At 36.5% G+C, this 17725-nt stretch overlaps 1 protein-coding gene across 1 annotated transcript in view; it reads left to right on the top strand.

Moving 5' to 3' along the window:
- The window catches only part of DNER (delta/notch like EGF repeat containing), a 109245-nt gene that overhangs the window by 77802 nt on the left and 13718 nt on the right, over positions 1 to 17725 (top strand). The window contains exons 8-11 of the mRNA XM_085233135.1: positions 7486 to 7710; positions 13081 to 13203; positions 15081 to 15194; positions 16863 to 16994. Coding sequence (XP_085089261.1) covers positions 7486 to 7710; positions 13081 to 13203; positions 15081 to 15194; positions 16863 to 16994 — 594 coding nt within the window. The remainder of the gene's footprint in view (positions 1 to 7485; positions 7711 to 13080; positions 13204 to 15080; positions 15195 to 16862; positions 16995 to 17725) is intronic.

Below are 17725 nucleotides of genomic sequence, written 5' to 3'. Positions count from 1 at the left end.
ATTTCTGCTTATAGATCAGAGAAAAAACAGTGCTTTAATTCCCACAAAGTTTTAATTCATTCTCCTTTCTGTTAGGACTTGTTTTTTTCTCAGCATGATAAGCCTTTCAGTGATTCTCATTGGTAAACCATGATTGAAACTGTGTGAAACGAGGACATTGTGAAGGCAAAGTATGTGCTTTTGTAGCATTTGGCTGTGTGGAATGGCAGATGCCTGAGTTGCTCATAAAAAAATTATCAGAAGTGAAAGCTCTCAATTATGAAATCTTCTATTAGTTATTTATAATTATGATTAGACTTTGAACTAATTATATTTCTGATCTCTATGGATGTTTTTATTCTGTCAGCATCTCGCCTTTGCTCTAAGGTTACAAGTCTTTGGTAACTATTCTGGTAATGTATACTTGGTTAATAATGAAAGATTATTTGTAATTTCTTCAGAATGATTCCTTGCTTTTCTGGAGAATTATGCTTTAATGATTGACCCACTTAACAACTGTTTTGAAACACAGACATTGACATTTTGACTGCAGAGGGTATCTTGCATTTGGAAGAATATTGAAAACTGGCTTATAACTAGTAGCAAAATTCAGAAAAGAAAATTTCAGTATTAGACTTAGTAATTCATTTGTATTTTTCGTAGGAAATCTGTTCATTGTCTTTAAAAATGCCTCGAAGGAAAATATTTTGCCATTACAAAATACATGGAAAAAATTATACTGGAGCTTTTGGTTATTTTAAAGCCGCCACATTATTTGTGTATGCGACATGGCTTCATTGCTTGTTCCTGTTGGCCCTTTAATCAATATGCCAACCTGCCCTCAACTTCTCTTACTGCTCTTTGAGGCTGAGACCATGATGACAGGATTGTATGTGCGTTTGGGTCCCAAGATGGACTGCCCTCTGCTGATGTGCCACTGCTTGACGTGTAGTGTTCTTGATTATGGCAGGTTTTCTTCTGCAGGAGAACCAAATTACTTTTGCTTCTCTCTTAGTCTTACTTGTCTTTAGCTATCTCTATGTTATGCTGCTTGGTCCTACAGTCTTGTTGACTGCTTTGTGTCTTCAATATTTATCTTCTGTTTCCTTTCTTTGTCACTGATCCAGATCATTTTTCGATCAGTTTCCAGATCAGTTCTCTTTTATGCTGTGCTTCAAGTAGGCAAATCTTGGAGTCTTGGCAGTGTTGCTCCATTATCTTAGTATATATGCTGAACACTGTTGCTGTGTTACCTTAGGAGAACACAGGTAGCATTTTCTCAGGTTTCTGCTACTTTTTGTTGTTGTTGACTCTTCTGTTCTTATTACATTTTACATTCCTGTGCTCTCCTATTCTTCTTGAGGTCTTGAGATTTTCTAGGATTTCTGGATTTTTCTTAAAGATACACTGGGATTTCTGACCCTTCAGGAGGAAAGAAAAAATTACTTGGCAACTTCAAGGAGAAGATGTCTGCTCATAGAATTCATTGTTATTCAAATGTGCTTTTTGTGTAACCTGTCTCAAACTTTGCATGAAAAGTTACCAATTCTGATCTCCCAGCCTTATTTCTGCATTGCTAAGGTCAGCCACATTAGAGAGCCAGGATGGAATTGGGCAAGGAGCTGTTACTCTGATAACTTATTCATATGTGTAACATGCTTACGTGGTATAAATGTTTTCCCTTTCAAAAAACATTGAGGCATCTCAAGAAAACATTTTATGTAAATACACCTACAACTCTTGTAAAAATCAAATTTAACATAGAAAAAAAACTTTGGAGATGATGGAATGTTTCAGGAATCACTTTCTGGACCGGGCAGCATTATTCCCCAGAAGAAGAATAGTGTTGAACGCTTCTGATTCTTGGTTCCTTGGAAATGAGCATTTTCTGAGAAAATCATTCTTAGGCTTGCCTGAGCACATGCCACATTTTGTGAATAGTTGCTTTTCTAGATTGAGCCTGTGACAGAATCACAGAATGGCTTGTGCTGGCAGGGACCTTGAAACCCACCCAATTCCAACTCCTTGCTGTGGACTGGTTGCCGCCCACCAAATCAGGTTGCCTAGGGCCCTGTTGATTTTTCTAGATGCATTTTGATGCATTATTTTCTCATAGAGGCATATTTTGGGAGCTTCTATTTTGTTTGGAAAGACGTGGTTATTTTTGTAAATAAAGCAAAGAGTAGGTAATTAAAAATTACAGGTGTGGCAATTTGCTATTTTTAGAGTCTTCAGATTTTCCGTTAAAAAAAACCACACACACAGGGAAAACCAAAGCCATGATAGATTTCTAATTTAAGCAAGATCTCCAACTCTGCTTCTATTCTCCTGCCATGCGAAATAGCAGTTGCTAGTTGAGAAGAGGCCTTTTTTTCTGTACTGCTAATTCAGCACAGTGGGGGAAAGGTAGCCAGAGACCTTATACATGTTTAAGAACTAAAACTGGAGATTCTGTATGGATAGGCAGAAAAAGACAAGAGCAGGTGGGAAATACTACAAAGGGAAAAGGGAAAAGTGGCAGAAAATGAAATGAAATGGAAACAGTGAAGAATATTCTTGAGACTGTACATTTTTCTTTCATATGAGATTTGTGGCTCATGGAAGAGGAATGTGAAAGCACATCAAAGGTGAGATATGAGGCACTGAAAAAGAAGCCCAAATCGAATATAAACATTTCATGATTATTCTTTAGACAATGTTATTGTCTTAAGAGTCTTTTAATAAGGAAAAATTCTTTAGGCTTGAAGATTCCATTTTCTATGTGAAGCACCATAGATTTTAATGTGTCAAAAATGCTAGAAAATAAATTGTTATATAAAGTGGATGAGTCACCCTTTATTTAAGAGCAAATCAGAATTTATGCTCAAAGATGTAATGAATGAACTTCAACAATGCTAAAGACTGAAGAATTTGTTTAAAGGATGTTTGGAATGTCTCGCTTACTGGGTGTTCATCTTTGATTATCATACCTAACATAGTTAGCAAATATTGCCTTCAAATATCCATACAAATAAATTTCCAAAAATTCTAGCCACACTCCCAAGTAAACATCTGTCAGCTTGGACGTGGATGTTTGAAATTTATATTCAAAATGATTCTGTAAATACCCAAATCAATCTGTTAAATACCTGTTTTTATTTTCCTTCTCTTATTGTTTTGTATAACATACCACTGCAATGGAAGTAATATTGTTAATTAGGGTACTGCTGATCATTTTATAATTTTAGTTACTTCAACATCTTTAAATCAGTAAGAAATTATATGAATTCCCAAAGTACTTTGGAGTTCAATATACAAATAATAAATAGAAACGTAGACATAAAAACAAGGTTGGAAATAAGCAAAAACATTTACAATAAATACTTAACCAACAGGAAAACTTGTATTCCTATTAGGGTTTTTTGGGGATTTTCTACTTTCTTTATTTGGAGCTCAACAGCTCTGACCATAGTGGCAGAAAACTTTTAATTCAAATTAGCATATTTTTGAAATAATTTTCCAATAATGGATTTCATAACCATCCAGTAGAAAGAAGTAGACAGGAAACTATGTTGTGATTGAGAGTTTAATGTCTACTTGAAATTTCAATTTCCAAGCTGACTTTATTTTACTATTGCTACTCTGACTTGACCAGCTGCAGGGAATTAGAGCTATGTAAAGGACAACAAAAGTTCTCTGAAATACCTGCTGATAACTAGAAAGCAGCAGATTAAAGGATGTTCTTACTGTGGTTTCTGTGGTTTAAAAAGTGTAGAGCTCGACAGCTATAGAAGATGCTAAGTTGTGATTCATATATGTTGATTTGCAATAGCAGCTAGAAAGTGCACATTTTCACCATGAAATATGGTGATGAGTAAAAAATAATTTACTTGTCTATATAAAGAATTGTTTTAGTTTTATGTTCTTCACTTTTTCTGGACTTCATCATTCACATAGAAGATATTTCTGGATCAGATCTTGGAAATGTGATTCTAACTTCTTTAGGCTTGCATATAATTAACCTATTATATATTTTAATTTCAGGAAAATAGGATACACAGCTGTTGTGTGTGTAAGATTTCCCAAGGTTACTGGTGATCACAGAATGTGGAGTTCTTCACATTACCATAAGAGAGTTTAATTTACCTGTAGAATATTGTGTTGTTAATTAAAAATTTTTATGGCTGCTCAGTTTCTGCTAATCTAATGCTTTTATCTGGCATTTTTCCAAATTGCTCCTATTTTTAGAAGATGTCTATGTAATGCTTTAATGTGTTTGGCCTCTGTTCGCCTTTATCTGCCGAGACTTAGCTAGGTGAATTTCCATCAAAAACTTGCAAGTCCTTTTGAATCGTTTCTTGTTTTCTTAGGATGAGTAATTTTTTTTCCTTTATAGAATTTTGATGAAATTCCATCAGACGTCTCACATTTCTTCATGGAACAAATTTCTATGGGGGAAAGTAATACAGTAATACAGAAAAGTTTAAATTTTCACGTTTGTGTATTTCTTGGAATTGGGTATAACATAACATTCTGGCAAGCTGGTTGTTCAGCAAGCTGTATAAAGAGCAGTTTTACAACTGTTCAGGAAGCATTTAAGTTGTTTGATTTATTACTTGACTCTTGCTTTCAGTAGCCAAGTAATTAAAATCCCCCCATGATGAGGAATTCGGCTTCTATCCAGAGGTTTTCTGACTGTGGAAATATTTTCTGATCTACTTTCTATTGTTGCCCTGGAGGTCTTTAGCAATATGTAAAGAATATCACCTGACAGCTAACTTTTATTCTCTTTGACACCTAACCAAACAATCTGTTTCATGCAAGCACAAATAGTGCATTGTGTCTTTGAGCAGTATAACTATTTTCTAATACTGCTTTTCCCCTTTGCCTTCTGTGTTATTTCTGCATTTTAGTCGTGTCCCTGTTATACCAATGACCTAGATGCAAGGTTGTGCTTGTGTCAGTTAGCTGAAGAACAATTTAAGGGATAATTTTCTGCGGTTAAATGTAATCCTGTAATAATGTTTTATTCTACTTTCAATCAATATATATCTGAACCTGATTTTTATTTACATAATTTCAACAATTTTATTTGTATGGACTCATATGTACTACCAGAAATGCCAAATAAAAAAAAAATCTTTAATTTGGATGCTTAAGTACTGATGATTCTAGAGTTTTCAGACATTAAACTCATACATAAGATTTGTATTTCCAGAATGAACTAAGCATATTTCACAGTGCAAAGATAGCACGAAGGCAACATGTTTCAGCGTATTTTAAAATTTCCTATGTTCTTGAAGAGCTCTGTCACTTGAAACATTAGCCATCTGCCAGTATGCTTCTCTTTGTAGGGAAGATTATTGCAAAGGTTGTAGTGAAGCAATGTAAGTATCATTGTGTGACCTCAGATCTCCTTTATCTTTTAAAATCTAGCTTCAGAGTTACTGCAGAGATTTACTAAACTCACTGACTGATCTTTTTCCTGGTAATAGTTAAAAGTCCTTGCAGATTCCTTTAAATCCATCCAGGATTTTATGATAAAAGCAAGGCTTTTTGAATTTAATAGCAGACAATTGCTGGAATTAGAAATTTGGTTTTAGGGTTTTCCATTCCATTCACTTTCTGATGGTTATGCAGTTATTGCCTACAGGAAGGACTTCTACTATAGGATTCCCCAGTATTCATTTATAGGCTGTTCCTCTTCAGCATCAGTGTGCAGGAGGTACTGATAAAACCCACAAACCAATCTGAGTAACAGGATGGTGAGGGCAGAAGGGCCTTGCCTATGTTCGTTGCCTATGCCCTGCAAGATCTACTTTTCTTTCCTGATCTATTCTGAGATTAGGAGTTATTTATAATTAACAGTTAATAGTCAACTGGGCAGTTGTGATCTTTTGATCATTTTCATTGTTATAATAATCTGTGTTTTATTAATTTTTGGAATAGTTCTTTCTAGTACACCATATGGGTTAGTAATGTAGATTGATCTACTTTCTAATGTGCTTCTTTTCAGAAACGCCAATTTCCTGACAGCGATTGAACAAAATTACTACTTAATTCACCCGAATGTGAATTGTGAATTATTAAAAACCAGAGAAATTCAAAATGCTCTGAAATTAACACATCTGTTAAAATTAATTTAAAACTATTTCCTCATTGCTTGAAATGTGGGATTGTGTTTAGAACAAAAATATTTACACATCCATTAAAAGACAACGAGATGCTATAAAGTATATATTGAAGGTAGCATTTTGACTCACTTTTGGTATTCATCTTAAACTTTATAGCGTAGAGAGATTCAGTTCCAATTTATCATCTTTTAAATACAACATTGAGACTTTTTAAATATAAGAGCTATAAAATATGGCTAACAATCTACTTCATTTCATCAGGGGTAAGATTTACAGATAGAATATTAATCCAAAGTGTCACCTGTCATTATTTGTCTTCATGCTCTGAGCTGGTTCAGAGCAGAGCCATCTCCTCCATCTTGATCCTTTCTGTAACCATCAGACACATTCTGTGCATTTTTTTTTTTTAATTTGTTTTTGTCTCTTTCTGATTAAAAGCTTTTGTACATGCAATTGATTATTTCCTTCTCTAATTCTGAAGGATATCTGAAATGTGGCTGTGATCTCTTTGGTTGCTGTGACAGTGGGGTCTGTTCTCTGCCTTTCACAGTGACAACTGTCATGGTTTATGCTTTAAGCATAATTTTATTTTTTTCTTTAATTTTTAAGCAGATTTTCTTGCTTTCTTGATTGTTCTCAAGTGGAGACTGTCCTGATTTGCTCCTGATTTGTCATTCTCAGTGATTAATTTATTTAAATTTCAAGAGCTGTTCTACCACAGTAGATATTCCAGTGTATTTTGACCAGGCATACTTGTTCAACTGAGCTTGAAAAGTGGTGATCTGTTGTAATGAACGATACCATCTCCATGAGGAAATATTCATTAAAAAATTAACTTGAATGGAAAAGAGAGTTTGATCTTTAATCTGATGCTAGGAATTGAATATTCTTTTCTGACCTGCACTCGCTACACTTCTTGTAACCACGTGGATGTGATACAAACTGTATAGTTAGTATATTGTAGTTCAGTTCATTTCTTCAAATATCATTCTTCTCTACATTAAAAAACAAAACAAAACAAAAACCACCCACAATCAAACAACAAAATACAAAAAAAACCAAACAACTCCCTTATGAGGATACTCTTTCCTTCCTACCTAATTTTTATACAGTGTTGCCAGGCGGAGTTAAGAATGTGGATAAGCCCTGCCAGATTCAATAATTTTTTTTTTCACTTCTCTGTCTTAATCACATAATAGTATGATGCTGCCGGAAACTGCTTATAGCTTCATGTTAACTGGTAAAATTTGAGTTTAAAGTATATAGGAAGTGTGGACTTTTCTAGTTTTCATTCAATAAAAAAATGTATGTCAATGGCTTAATTTTAAATTTGTTGAAATGTTTAAATTGATTACCAAAATATTTGATTATCAAAAGCATTTATTTCTTTTAGGGTTTTTAGGAGTCTCCTGTGAAGAAAAAATAGACCCTTGTGCATCATCTCCCTGCCAGAACAATGGAACTTGTTATGCAGATAGACTTGTCTACTCCTGCAGTTGTAGTTCTGGATTTACAGGACCTACGTGTGCGCAGCTGATTGACTTCTGTGCTCTGAATCCTTGTGCACATGGCATCTGTCGCAGTGTTGGAACCAGTTACAAATGCCTCTGTAGTCCCGGTTTGTACCAAACACTTACATTACGTATTTTATAATCATTTGTATTTTTGTACATAGATTTCGATGTATACTTTAAAATTACTTCATTTTTTTCTTTTCAGTACATAAAGCACATTCAGCAGATGTTCTATCTGTTTAGAATAATGCTAGGAATCTACACATTCCATTTGAAAAATCAGAAGTTGCAGGGTAAGCACTGAAGATACCCACTGAGATCCATATGGCTTGGTTGATATTTACTGTTATATTATAGAATAGTAGTGTGCAGGATAAGTCTTTCTTAAGTGAGATGTCAGTGTCACTGAAGTTGCAAAGTTTGGGGGAAAGTCTGGAAAACATAACAGTAATTTTTGGGAAAGGATTGAAAACAGACAAAGTAACTGAATAAGGTACAGTAGGAAAAAAAAATGATTGCTAAATGGCAGAGGGTGAACAGGAGAAAAAAATTTGAAGTTCTAAATAATTACAGAAATCTGTATACAGCAAGGGGAGGTAGAAATATGGGAGCTGCCTGATAGTATCAATCTATTCCTTGACTGGCTAGTTTGTGTTCTGTTAGCTTGTTTAATTTCTGAACAGAAAAGTGCTGTTTTTTTAGCTCTTGAATGGTATAAGCTGTTAGGACACGGTGAAGCAAAATCTCTGGAGGAAGGCAAAACTATTGAGATGCAGAGCTGGACAACACTGAAAATGATCAATGTATGTCAATAGGATTTGATCCTTAAGTGATTTTAAATGTATGACTGAAACCATAGTTGACTGAAAAAAAAAAACAACCAAAGAACTTTGAAGAGCATTTAAAAAAAATAAATCTATGCTAGATATGGTCTGGAAAGTTCTGAAAAGAATTGTAGGAATTGAAACACAAAAGAGATATTTTACCCGTGTATAAGCAATACAAAAAGTCACCAGCAGCCTCACCTTCCCAATTAGTGTAAAAACTGTATTCTAAATGTCTAGTATAAAAAGGGATCGGATTTGCAGAGCTGTCCAAGGGCCCTCCAGTGACATCCCTGGAAGCAACACTCAGTGTCTCGGTTTGGGAAAACCAGTGAAGACTCTCACAGCCTGTTGCAGTACTTATGATGTTGGTGAATAAAATTTGTGTGCAGCTTGGTAGCATTATCAAAAGTTAATAATAAATATTCTGAACTACAGAGAGACATTACCATACATTAGTGGGGAAAAAAATGATATCTGTTTCTTGAGCTTGGAGGCTCTCTGGCTTGCAGGCTCTGAACATCAGTATGCCTAGACTTTTTTTGTGTGGGAGTTTCTCACTTTCAAATATACCACAAAATGAATGCACATAATACAGGTATGTTAGTAGTAGTAAGCTTACTAAATAATATTTTAGAACTCCCTTCTATATTGGTTATGTATTATCACTGAAACCCACTGTTTAGAAAAGAAAGCAGCAACTTATTTTTTGTGTGACTTTGCCATGTTCTTTTTATATGGTATTTGACAGAGGATATAATTTCTTATTGTAAAAGCAAAGCACTGCAAAATTTTGCTTCTTTTTTCAACTTGAATGCCATCCTTCCTTTATGCATTTTCTACTAGCAGGTGTACAGTGTCATCTGGATTTTCATTTTTGTTACTCTTGCCTCAAAAATTATGAAGAGGAATTTTAAACAGTTCCAATTAAACCAAGGTCTGTGAAAGTTCCCTTGCTTAGTAGGCAGTTTGATTTCCAGATTGGTACACTGGCCAAAAACACATGATGAATGAGAAGTCATGGCTATTATACTTGTATATCTTGCATATCACGTTTTACAGAATGCTCACAATCAGGCATTTGCTACTGATTTTTGTGCGCGTGTTGACTCTCATGAGCATAGTCATGCATAACCTACACCATGTACTAGCTTGTACAGAAAAGCTAATTTGTATAAATTAACTTGGAAAGCTGACTGGTGCCTTTGAATATTCTCATTTCCAAATTAGGAAAGAAAAATAGTCAGCTTTTCTGAGTTAGGTTTTAAATGAACAGATTTATTTCTTGATCACATAATATACAAGTAGGTTAGCGAGGAGCTGTGTATGAACTGATGTTCCTTGTGAATTAGAGTTCTCTTTTGCTTTTTATCCCATTAGGCCTTCCCAATAAAAATGGGTTTTGTCCTACTGTCTTAATTTGCTAAAGTGTTAAGTGAGGATAAGCACAGGGAATCGCTGCCAAGGAGGTAGTGTCTGAAAGACCTTCAAAAGCTTTCAACCTTGTTCTTTATCGACTTACAAAGAGAGAGGAAGCATCTCTCTCTCCCTTTTGTTAACCTGTTAGCGCAGATATTCTCAGGAGGTCGGCAGACACTGCTGTATCTTTTGCCCCATCAGCTTGTTCTTGAAGGCTCTGACAAAGCCCATGGCTTCTCATCAGCGTGCTTGATACAGATTTTGTGTTGCCTTTCATGTTCTTTCCCTTTGTAATTTTTAACACAGCCATGTTGAAAAGTGCCTCAGCACAGGTAGTTGTCTGTAGCCCATGCCTCCCTGTTACTTCAGCAGGAAGGATTTGGGAATCCAGGTGAGAGTGGCAGCAGATCTGTTACTGCCCTTGTGAAGATGGATAGCAAAGGACAGTTGTTTAGAAGGAGAAGAGGTAGTGCAGGGACATCTCTATTTTATTTTACCTTTTAGGTTCACTATTCCTTTCCCAGCCTCTGAAGAGAGCACATCAAAGTGAAACTGTCAATGGCAGATTCTGCTGATGTGCATGAAACTGAAGGTATATTCACTCTGTAGTGACCTGGAAAAATAATTTAATCTTTTTACGTGTCCTTTTTAAAGCCACAATGACAAACCTGTTTTCTCCTGTTCAGGACGCAGCAGCTAGAGTAGTGTTGTTAATGTACACGGCATTCCTTTCTGAACATGTCCATAGAAATGTTATACACAACATGGTAGGCAAATAGCTGTATTTGGCATTGCTTGTGAGTTTAATCTTTGTGCTACAAAGGAAGCAACTGTGCTATAATCTGTTATTCTGAATTTACTTCTGAAATATTCTCCCAATTCCATCTCAATTCTTTAATAAAACAAACCCACAAATTATTAGCTTGAATAATCTTCTTGAAGACATAGGTCTGTATCCAGTATCATACAAGGCTCATACACCAGTGTAATTTAAAAGCAAGTGTGAAGAGAAGCCCTTCTTAGGACCTGCAGGAGGAGACTCAGTGCCAGCAGGTGCAGTGCTGTGGGTGAGGGCCTGGGGACCTGCACATGGGGGAGTTGCATCTTCTGGCTTTGGAGAAAACGGTTCTGAAATGTTTCTTAGTAAGTCCAGCAACTTAACATAAATAGACAATTTTGTGCAAAATCACAATGTGTGTATATACCTTGTGTAGTACGAGTACCTGTTGTATCTTCATGCAGGTTTTTTAAAATCATACATAATGGGAAGAGAGGGAGAGAAATAGTATCTGGAGGTTCTGTTTTTTTTTTTTCTCCTATGGTTCTGTGACAATTTGGGAAAAAATGTAGACCAAGAGAGTGATGTCTACTTACTATGTTGAGAACCTGGCCCTCTCTTTTGTTACTTTTTCATGGTAGGTATTCTTATACCTACCATGTTCATACCTGGAACAGGCTGCCCAGGGAGGTTGTGGAGTCTCCTTCTCTGGAGATATTCAAGTCTCGCCTGGATGCCTACCTGTGCAACCTGGTGTAGGGAACCTGCTTTGGCAGGGGGGTTGGTTTCGATGATCTCTAGAGGTCCCTTCCAACCCCTACAATTCTGTGATTCTGTGATTCTGTGATTCATCTCATGTCTGTAAATTTTGCTACTAAACAGAGATTTTCTAAAGAAGTAAAATTGCACTGAAGAATCTCACATTGTATTTCAGATCCTTTTTCCTGGCATCTTTATTCATGCCCACAACATCTGAATTTATGATATGGTCATTTACCTACTGCTTTTATAGTTGTATTTAACAAGTAAATAAAGAACTTAAAAACCACATAAAACCTATTACAACACACAGCATTATAATGTAGATTACAAATATGTATTCATTGTATTGCATCACAGTAACAAGAGGTCAAGAGAGAAATACTGGCTGCAATGAGGGAAGAGGGTTAAATGTTTAACAGCTACTTTTGTTGTTAGGCTAGAATGCTTATCCTCACTTTTCCCACAGGTGAGGAAAGAAGAGATGGTGCTATGTTTTCACGACGCCAAATTATTTAAGAAAACATGGAAGGCAATCATTTGTCTTCATTATCCACTCAATTGAGTTGATTCTAGTTTCCTGACCAGTTTGCAGGCTGGCTGTATGGTTCTGTGGCATGAAGTTGGTAGCAAAACATAGTAAGCGGCTGAAGAGAGAGATGTGGTAGAAAATGTAAAATTCTTTTAACTCATTGTTTGCCATAATTTCCAGAAACAATACAAGCATTATGAAAAACGCGTGTTTTGATACAAATCTTTGTACTATTTGTACTTGTATGTTCAAGAAAGAACATGTTTTGTTTGTACTCTTGAATTCTGAACCTTCCCCTAAAGATTATTAGGCTGATTATGAAGCACTCCCTGAACCTCAGATGAGTGGGAAATAACTGCTTAGAAACATTTGAGCAGATTGCCTTTTTCATTGGTCAGACATATCTGTTTACCAGGGAGGAAGCAATGTTTATGTTGCATTTGATCACATTATTTATACTTACTGAGCATTGTGACCAGTTTATTTCCTAGAAGTATTGTCTAGAAAGACTTTTCAACTACTGTTAAGACTGATGATCATATATATTTCAAGCAGATTATCTCCCTTTTTCTTATTTTATGGTAAAAGTGAGTGGCCTTTAACAGGCCTCAAAACACTTCTGTGCTCCAATTTTCTTTGTCTGAATAGTCAGACCATAATACCTCCCTACTATACTTGGGAATACCGTATAAATAAAGTATCTTAATGCTTATGAATTGTTTTGACTTTGTGCAGTATAAGTTGAAATATATTATCATTATAACTACCGTTTTACAGTTATCACCTCTTTGATGAAAAATTGCTTTGTGGCAAGGACTCAAGAAAACTCGAACATACGTAGATAATAGATTATTCCATTTTGTTATCTGAGTGCAGTCATTTGCACTGTTCACAGTGGCTTTGGCCAGCTGCCTCAGTGCCTGCCACCTTGCTGTGCTTTATCACACTGAGAGTGGCTGGGTTGTCTCAGATTCCTGGATTTTTTATTTTTTTTTTGTCATTTTACCTTTGGAGCAGATGTCCTTAAATTAATGTCTCAACATGTATCTGTCTGCACAATACATTTCAACTAGCACACATCTGCCCACAATCTATCAAAGCATGATTATTAATTTTGACTGGAAAGTATTTCACAGTTTTATTTCCTTTTTGTGTGATTTAGGTTACCACGGCCTTTACTGTGAGGAAGAATATAATGAATGCCTTTCTACACCCTGCCAGAATGGGGCCACCTGCAGAGACCTCGAAAATGGCTACAAGTGCTTGTGTCTTGCTGAATATGAAGGTAAAATGGCTCTCATCTCTTGTTTTTTGAATGTTCCATGTATTATTTTACTATAGATTTGGTTAAAAACTGATATACCGAATCCTCCGTTGAGCAGAAATAAATCTCACGTGTAAAATCAATAGTAGCAAGCTCTGGTATAGATCCTGATCCCATGGCCTTTATTCACATGAGTAGTTCAGAGCAGTTCAGACGTAGCTAGCTTGTGTAGTTACTCATTTGAGAAATGTATGCTCCTCTGTGGGGACAAGTGGAATCTGTTGTTCTTCTGAAGTGTGCTTTGTTCCTACTGTTTTTAAGTTGTGGGGGGGGAGGTTTCAAAGAAAGCATAATAAAATTCTTTCATCAGCTATTCTTGGGAGCCATTATATGGAGAGCTTTCCAAATCTTATTTTGGATTTTCCTAGTGAAGTGGGTTATAAACAGTGATAAAATATTAGTATTCAAAGCAGATTAGCACAAAGGAGTAAAAAGGGAAGTTTTTATTTTGGCTGTTCATTTAGAAGACCATAAAGTCCAGTAGCAGTAGTTCTGTGACTGCTTTACCATGTTAAGCACATCTGGTCCTGGACATATTTGAATGGAATCTGTCTTCAGTGTTTCACAAATGATTTATATATAGAGCAGGAAAGTATGTGCTTTACTGTACAAAATCTTTTATCTTGCACTAGATTTCAGCTCTAAACAGCGTAACACTTACCATTCTGTGATACATCCATCCCTCTGTGGAGGGCTAAAACACTGCTTTGTTTTGTGTATTCTGTTTGGAGTTGTGCTGTGAGAATGTTTTGAACTTATGTATTATTTCTATTATATATCTATAAACACGGAATGACTATGTTTTAAGGAACATTACCCCAGCATTTTTTCTCATTAAGAGTATCAGCCTTTATCTGTGTTGATAAGTAATGCTCATTTAAAAGCTTTTTGAGGCTAAATTTTCATTCTGTGCTGGTGATTGCACTGTTCTTTGACAATAAAGAATTCATCACTGAAGAGGCGTAGTGAGGAGATGACCCTCAGCTTTTCATAACAGGGGCATTTAAGAAGCACTTAACAATAAAGCTATGACTTCATCTTCTGCTTTCAACCAGTCTGTACTTGCAAGTGAGCGCTCTGTGCATTTAGCACATTTTGCTTCAAACTAAAGCATTAGACCTGGTCCTCTGAACAGTTTTTGCTGATTACTGAGCTTCTTCTTTCCATACTTAATGTATGCAGTGTTCCTAATGAACAGAGCAGAGGTAACTGGCTCCAGGTATTATGTGGGCTTCAATTTTAGTAATGCCTCTCCCTGTCTGCAGTCCCCCTCCATGCCCCTGCCTTCTCCTGGGCAGACTCCTTGTAGCTCCCAACATGCACACGTGGCTCCTGGCTCTTGCTGGCCTCTCTGCTTTGCTGCAGAAGTAGAAGCTGACTAACTCAAGTGTTTACTTACAGCTATGCATTTGAATGAATTAATTTATCTTCTTAATTGCCTCAGCTGTGCTCCTCCGTTTCCTGCGAAAGTCAATGAGAGGCATCAGAATGCTTATGCATATAATTACATTTTTATGTTCAATTATTACTGAAGATGATTATTGTTTAACTTTTATTGAAGAATAGCTGCTCAGATTATGCATCACTATGTCACTGTTTTTTGTAGAAACTCCAGCAGGTCTTGTTAGCAGAAATTGCCCTACCTCCCTCATGGGTCAGAAGGGCAGTGGGAAAGCATATGCATTAAAGCTTCACCACCCCAGAATGTTGCTGCAGTCATACGGCAGGCTTGGAAGTTGCACATCGTTGCACTCCTCCAGATGAAGTTACCACCTGTTCTGATTCCAGACTGTCAACGTGCGTAATGTTAACAGCAGTTACTAATTTTTCCTTTTCAGGAAGTCTCTGTGAATTATACAAAGATCCTTGTGTTAACATCAACTGTCAGAATGGTGGCACTTGTGACAGTGAAGGGCTGAATGCCACATGTATTTGTGCACCTGGATATGCAGGCAAGTAATTTGTAGCTTACACAGGATGTTTAGTTGTCAGTGTTTACCATGTCCAAAAAAGAAGACAAACACCAAATAAGACAGCATCTCTTGAAGGACACTAATTAATTTAGATGTTGGTGAATTGTAGTCAGTCTAGTGGGAATAAAAGTTTATTGATATTTCTTGCAACTGCTTTCAATTTAATAAGTTTAGTAGTAAAAAAGTATGTTGTGGAGGGGAATTCACTAGGCAAATGTCTGTCTAGTGTACCTTCTGAGATTTCTACTTGAGAGTAGATTGCATTTTAAAAATAATATTTTGAAGAATTTCAGGTAAGCCAGTATACTAATTGGACACTTGAAACTGGAAGATATTGTAACCTTGACCCATTAATTACTGTGAACTGAAGAAACCACTCATTCTGTTGCCTGAATATACAATCTCTAAAAGCCCTGAAGTGCTTGTTACAAATCAGTTTGTACTTTACCATTTAATCCTTTGGCCTTATATTTAAACTGATATGATCGGTGTAATCAAAATATCTGCTATAATATGTTCTAGAACTTGATGCTCTGTTAGTCATATGAGGTAGCATCCAAGTGATAGTAATAGATGAACCTATTCATAGCCTTTTGTAGATCAAATAGTGCCTTTTTTTCTGCAATAAAGGCCATAAAAAAAAAAAAAAAGCTTTCTGTTGCACAACGGCTGTTTCTCAGAGGCACTTATTATAATAACTCTACATTATAATAACTCCATAGCAATTTGGGATATATATGGCAATTTGTTATATTGTATTCGCTTTAGAAAGAATTTATATTTAAAGCAAGGAGACTATACTCTGAGTGAGGTAAGTCAAGTCATTTAGCCATTAAGCTTTGTTCTTACCTGGTTGAACAAGGATTTTTCCATTCTAAGGGTTCTGTGAGGCTTACTTCTTGAAGGACTTATGGAATATTTTTGATGTTCATAGAGTCATAGAATGGTTTGGGTCGGAAGGAACTTTAAAGATCACCCAGTTCCAACCTCCCAGTTGTGGTTTGGTTGCCCCACACCAGATCAGACTGCCCATGGCCCCATGCAACCTGGCCTTAAACACTTCCAGGGATGGAGCATGCACAGCTCTCTGGGCCTCGCTGCCCTCTAAGTAAAAAATTACTTCCTAACATCTGAAGTGCCTCTTTTTTAATTTAAAGCCACACCCCCTTCTCCTCTCACTATCAGCCCTTGTAAAAAGTCAGTCCCCCTCCTGCTTATAAGCTCCATTCAGGTACTGGGAGGCCACAAAGAGGTCTTCCCAGAGTTTTCTCTTCTCCAGACTGAACAATCATAGAATCATAGAATTGTTTGGGTTAGAAGGGATCTTTAAGATTGTGTAGTTCCAATCCCCTGCAATAGGCAAGGACACCTCCAGCTAGACCAGGTTGCTCAAAGCCTAGCCTTGAATGTCTCCAAGGAGGGGGCATCCAACTCCCTCAACCTGTCTTTATAAGAGAGATTCTCCAGCCCTCAGAGCATCTTTGTGGCCCTCCACCACTCTGAGAACAAAGGTGCTTTTAAGCTCTAAGGTATTAAGCAGTTAGAGAAAAATCAAATGACATCGGTGACATGTCTAATGTGTGATACGGCTGCTGTATAGAAGTTGTGGTTTTTTGTTTTTTGTTTTTTTCTTTCTCCCAATACAAGGTGAAGAATGTGAAATTGACATTAACGACTGTGACAGCAACCCATGTCACCATGCTGGAACTTGCATAGATCAGCCCGGTGGTTACACTTGTCACTGTCCACATGGGTGGGTTGGTGCAAACTGCGAAATTCGTAAGTTTTGTAAAAACTTTAAAAAGTTGTGGGTTTTTTAGGAGAGAGAGAGAGAGAGAGAGAGAGAGAGAGAGAGAGATGTGTGTATATATATATATATATATGTACTTAATTGTCTTAAAAACTTTTAAAAATGATACTGGCTTATGCTACAGAAATTTACATTTTTCTCTAAATATCTGTCTCTACAAATAATCCGAATCATCTGTAAATTATCGAAATTCTGTTAAATGCATTTTAGAGGAGAATGCTCAACTAGATTTGGACAATAGGGATCAAACATAAGGATGATCGGAATGAAGATAAGGCCATAGCATTTCAAAAGTAGCTGTGAAAGCTGGAAAATTCTGTTTCTGGCAGCTTGCCTGGTGATGTGTTGGACCAGATTGTCAAAGACGCTACCTCACAGTTGGGCACTGTGCAGTTTGTCTCTTAATTGCACGTATGCTTCAGAGCATTTTCATACTCAACTTGTGTAAAGAGCTATGTGCTCAGCAGACTGGTACTGGCTTCTGAGCACCTGCAGTTCTAGAAATGTTTCCACAAAACTTTTGAACTTGCTTCCCTCAGGACACTAGGACTGTGTAATTATGCTGACTGGTGTGCACATGCTGTTACCACCTTTTTCAGGAGTAATTTCCACCAGATTTGTTAGGAAGGTAAAGGTCTCCCAGACAAAGTATTTCATAACATTTAGTAAGAATTAGGGAAGGTCTCGTAAAACTCCATTG

This window comes from Meleagris gallopavo, chromosome 11 (genome assembly GCF_905368555.1).
Source record: "Meleagris gallopavo chromosome 11, MGAL_WU_HG_1.1, whole genome shotgun sequence".
NCBI classification, from domain to species: Eukaryota; Metazoa; Chordata; class Aves; order Galliformes; family Phasianidae; genus Meleagris; species Meleagris gallopavo.
The sequence above is the reverse complement of the archived record's forward strand: the minus strand, read 5'-3'. Positions and strand labels throughout refer to the sequence as shown.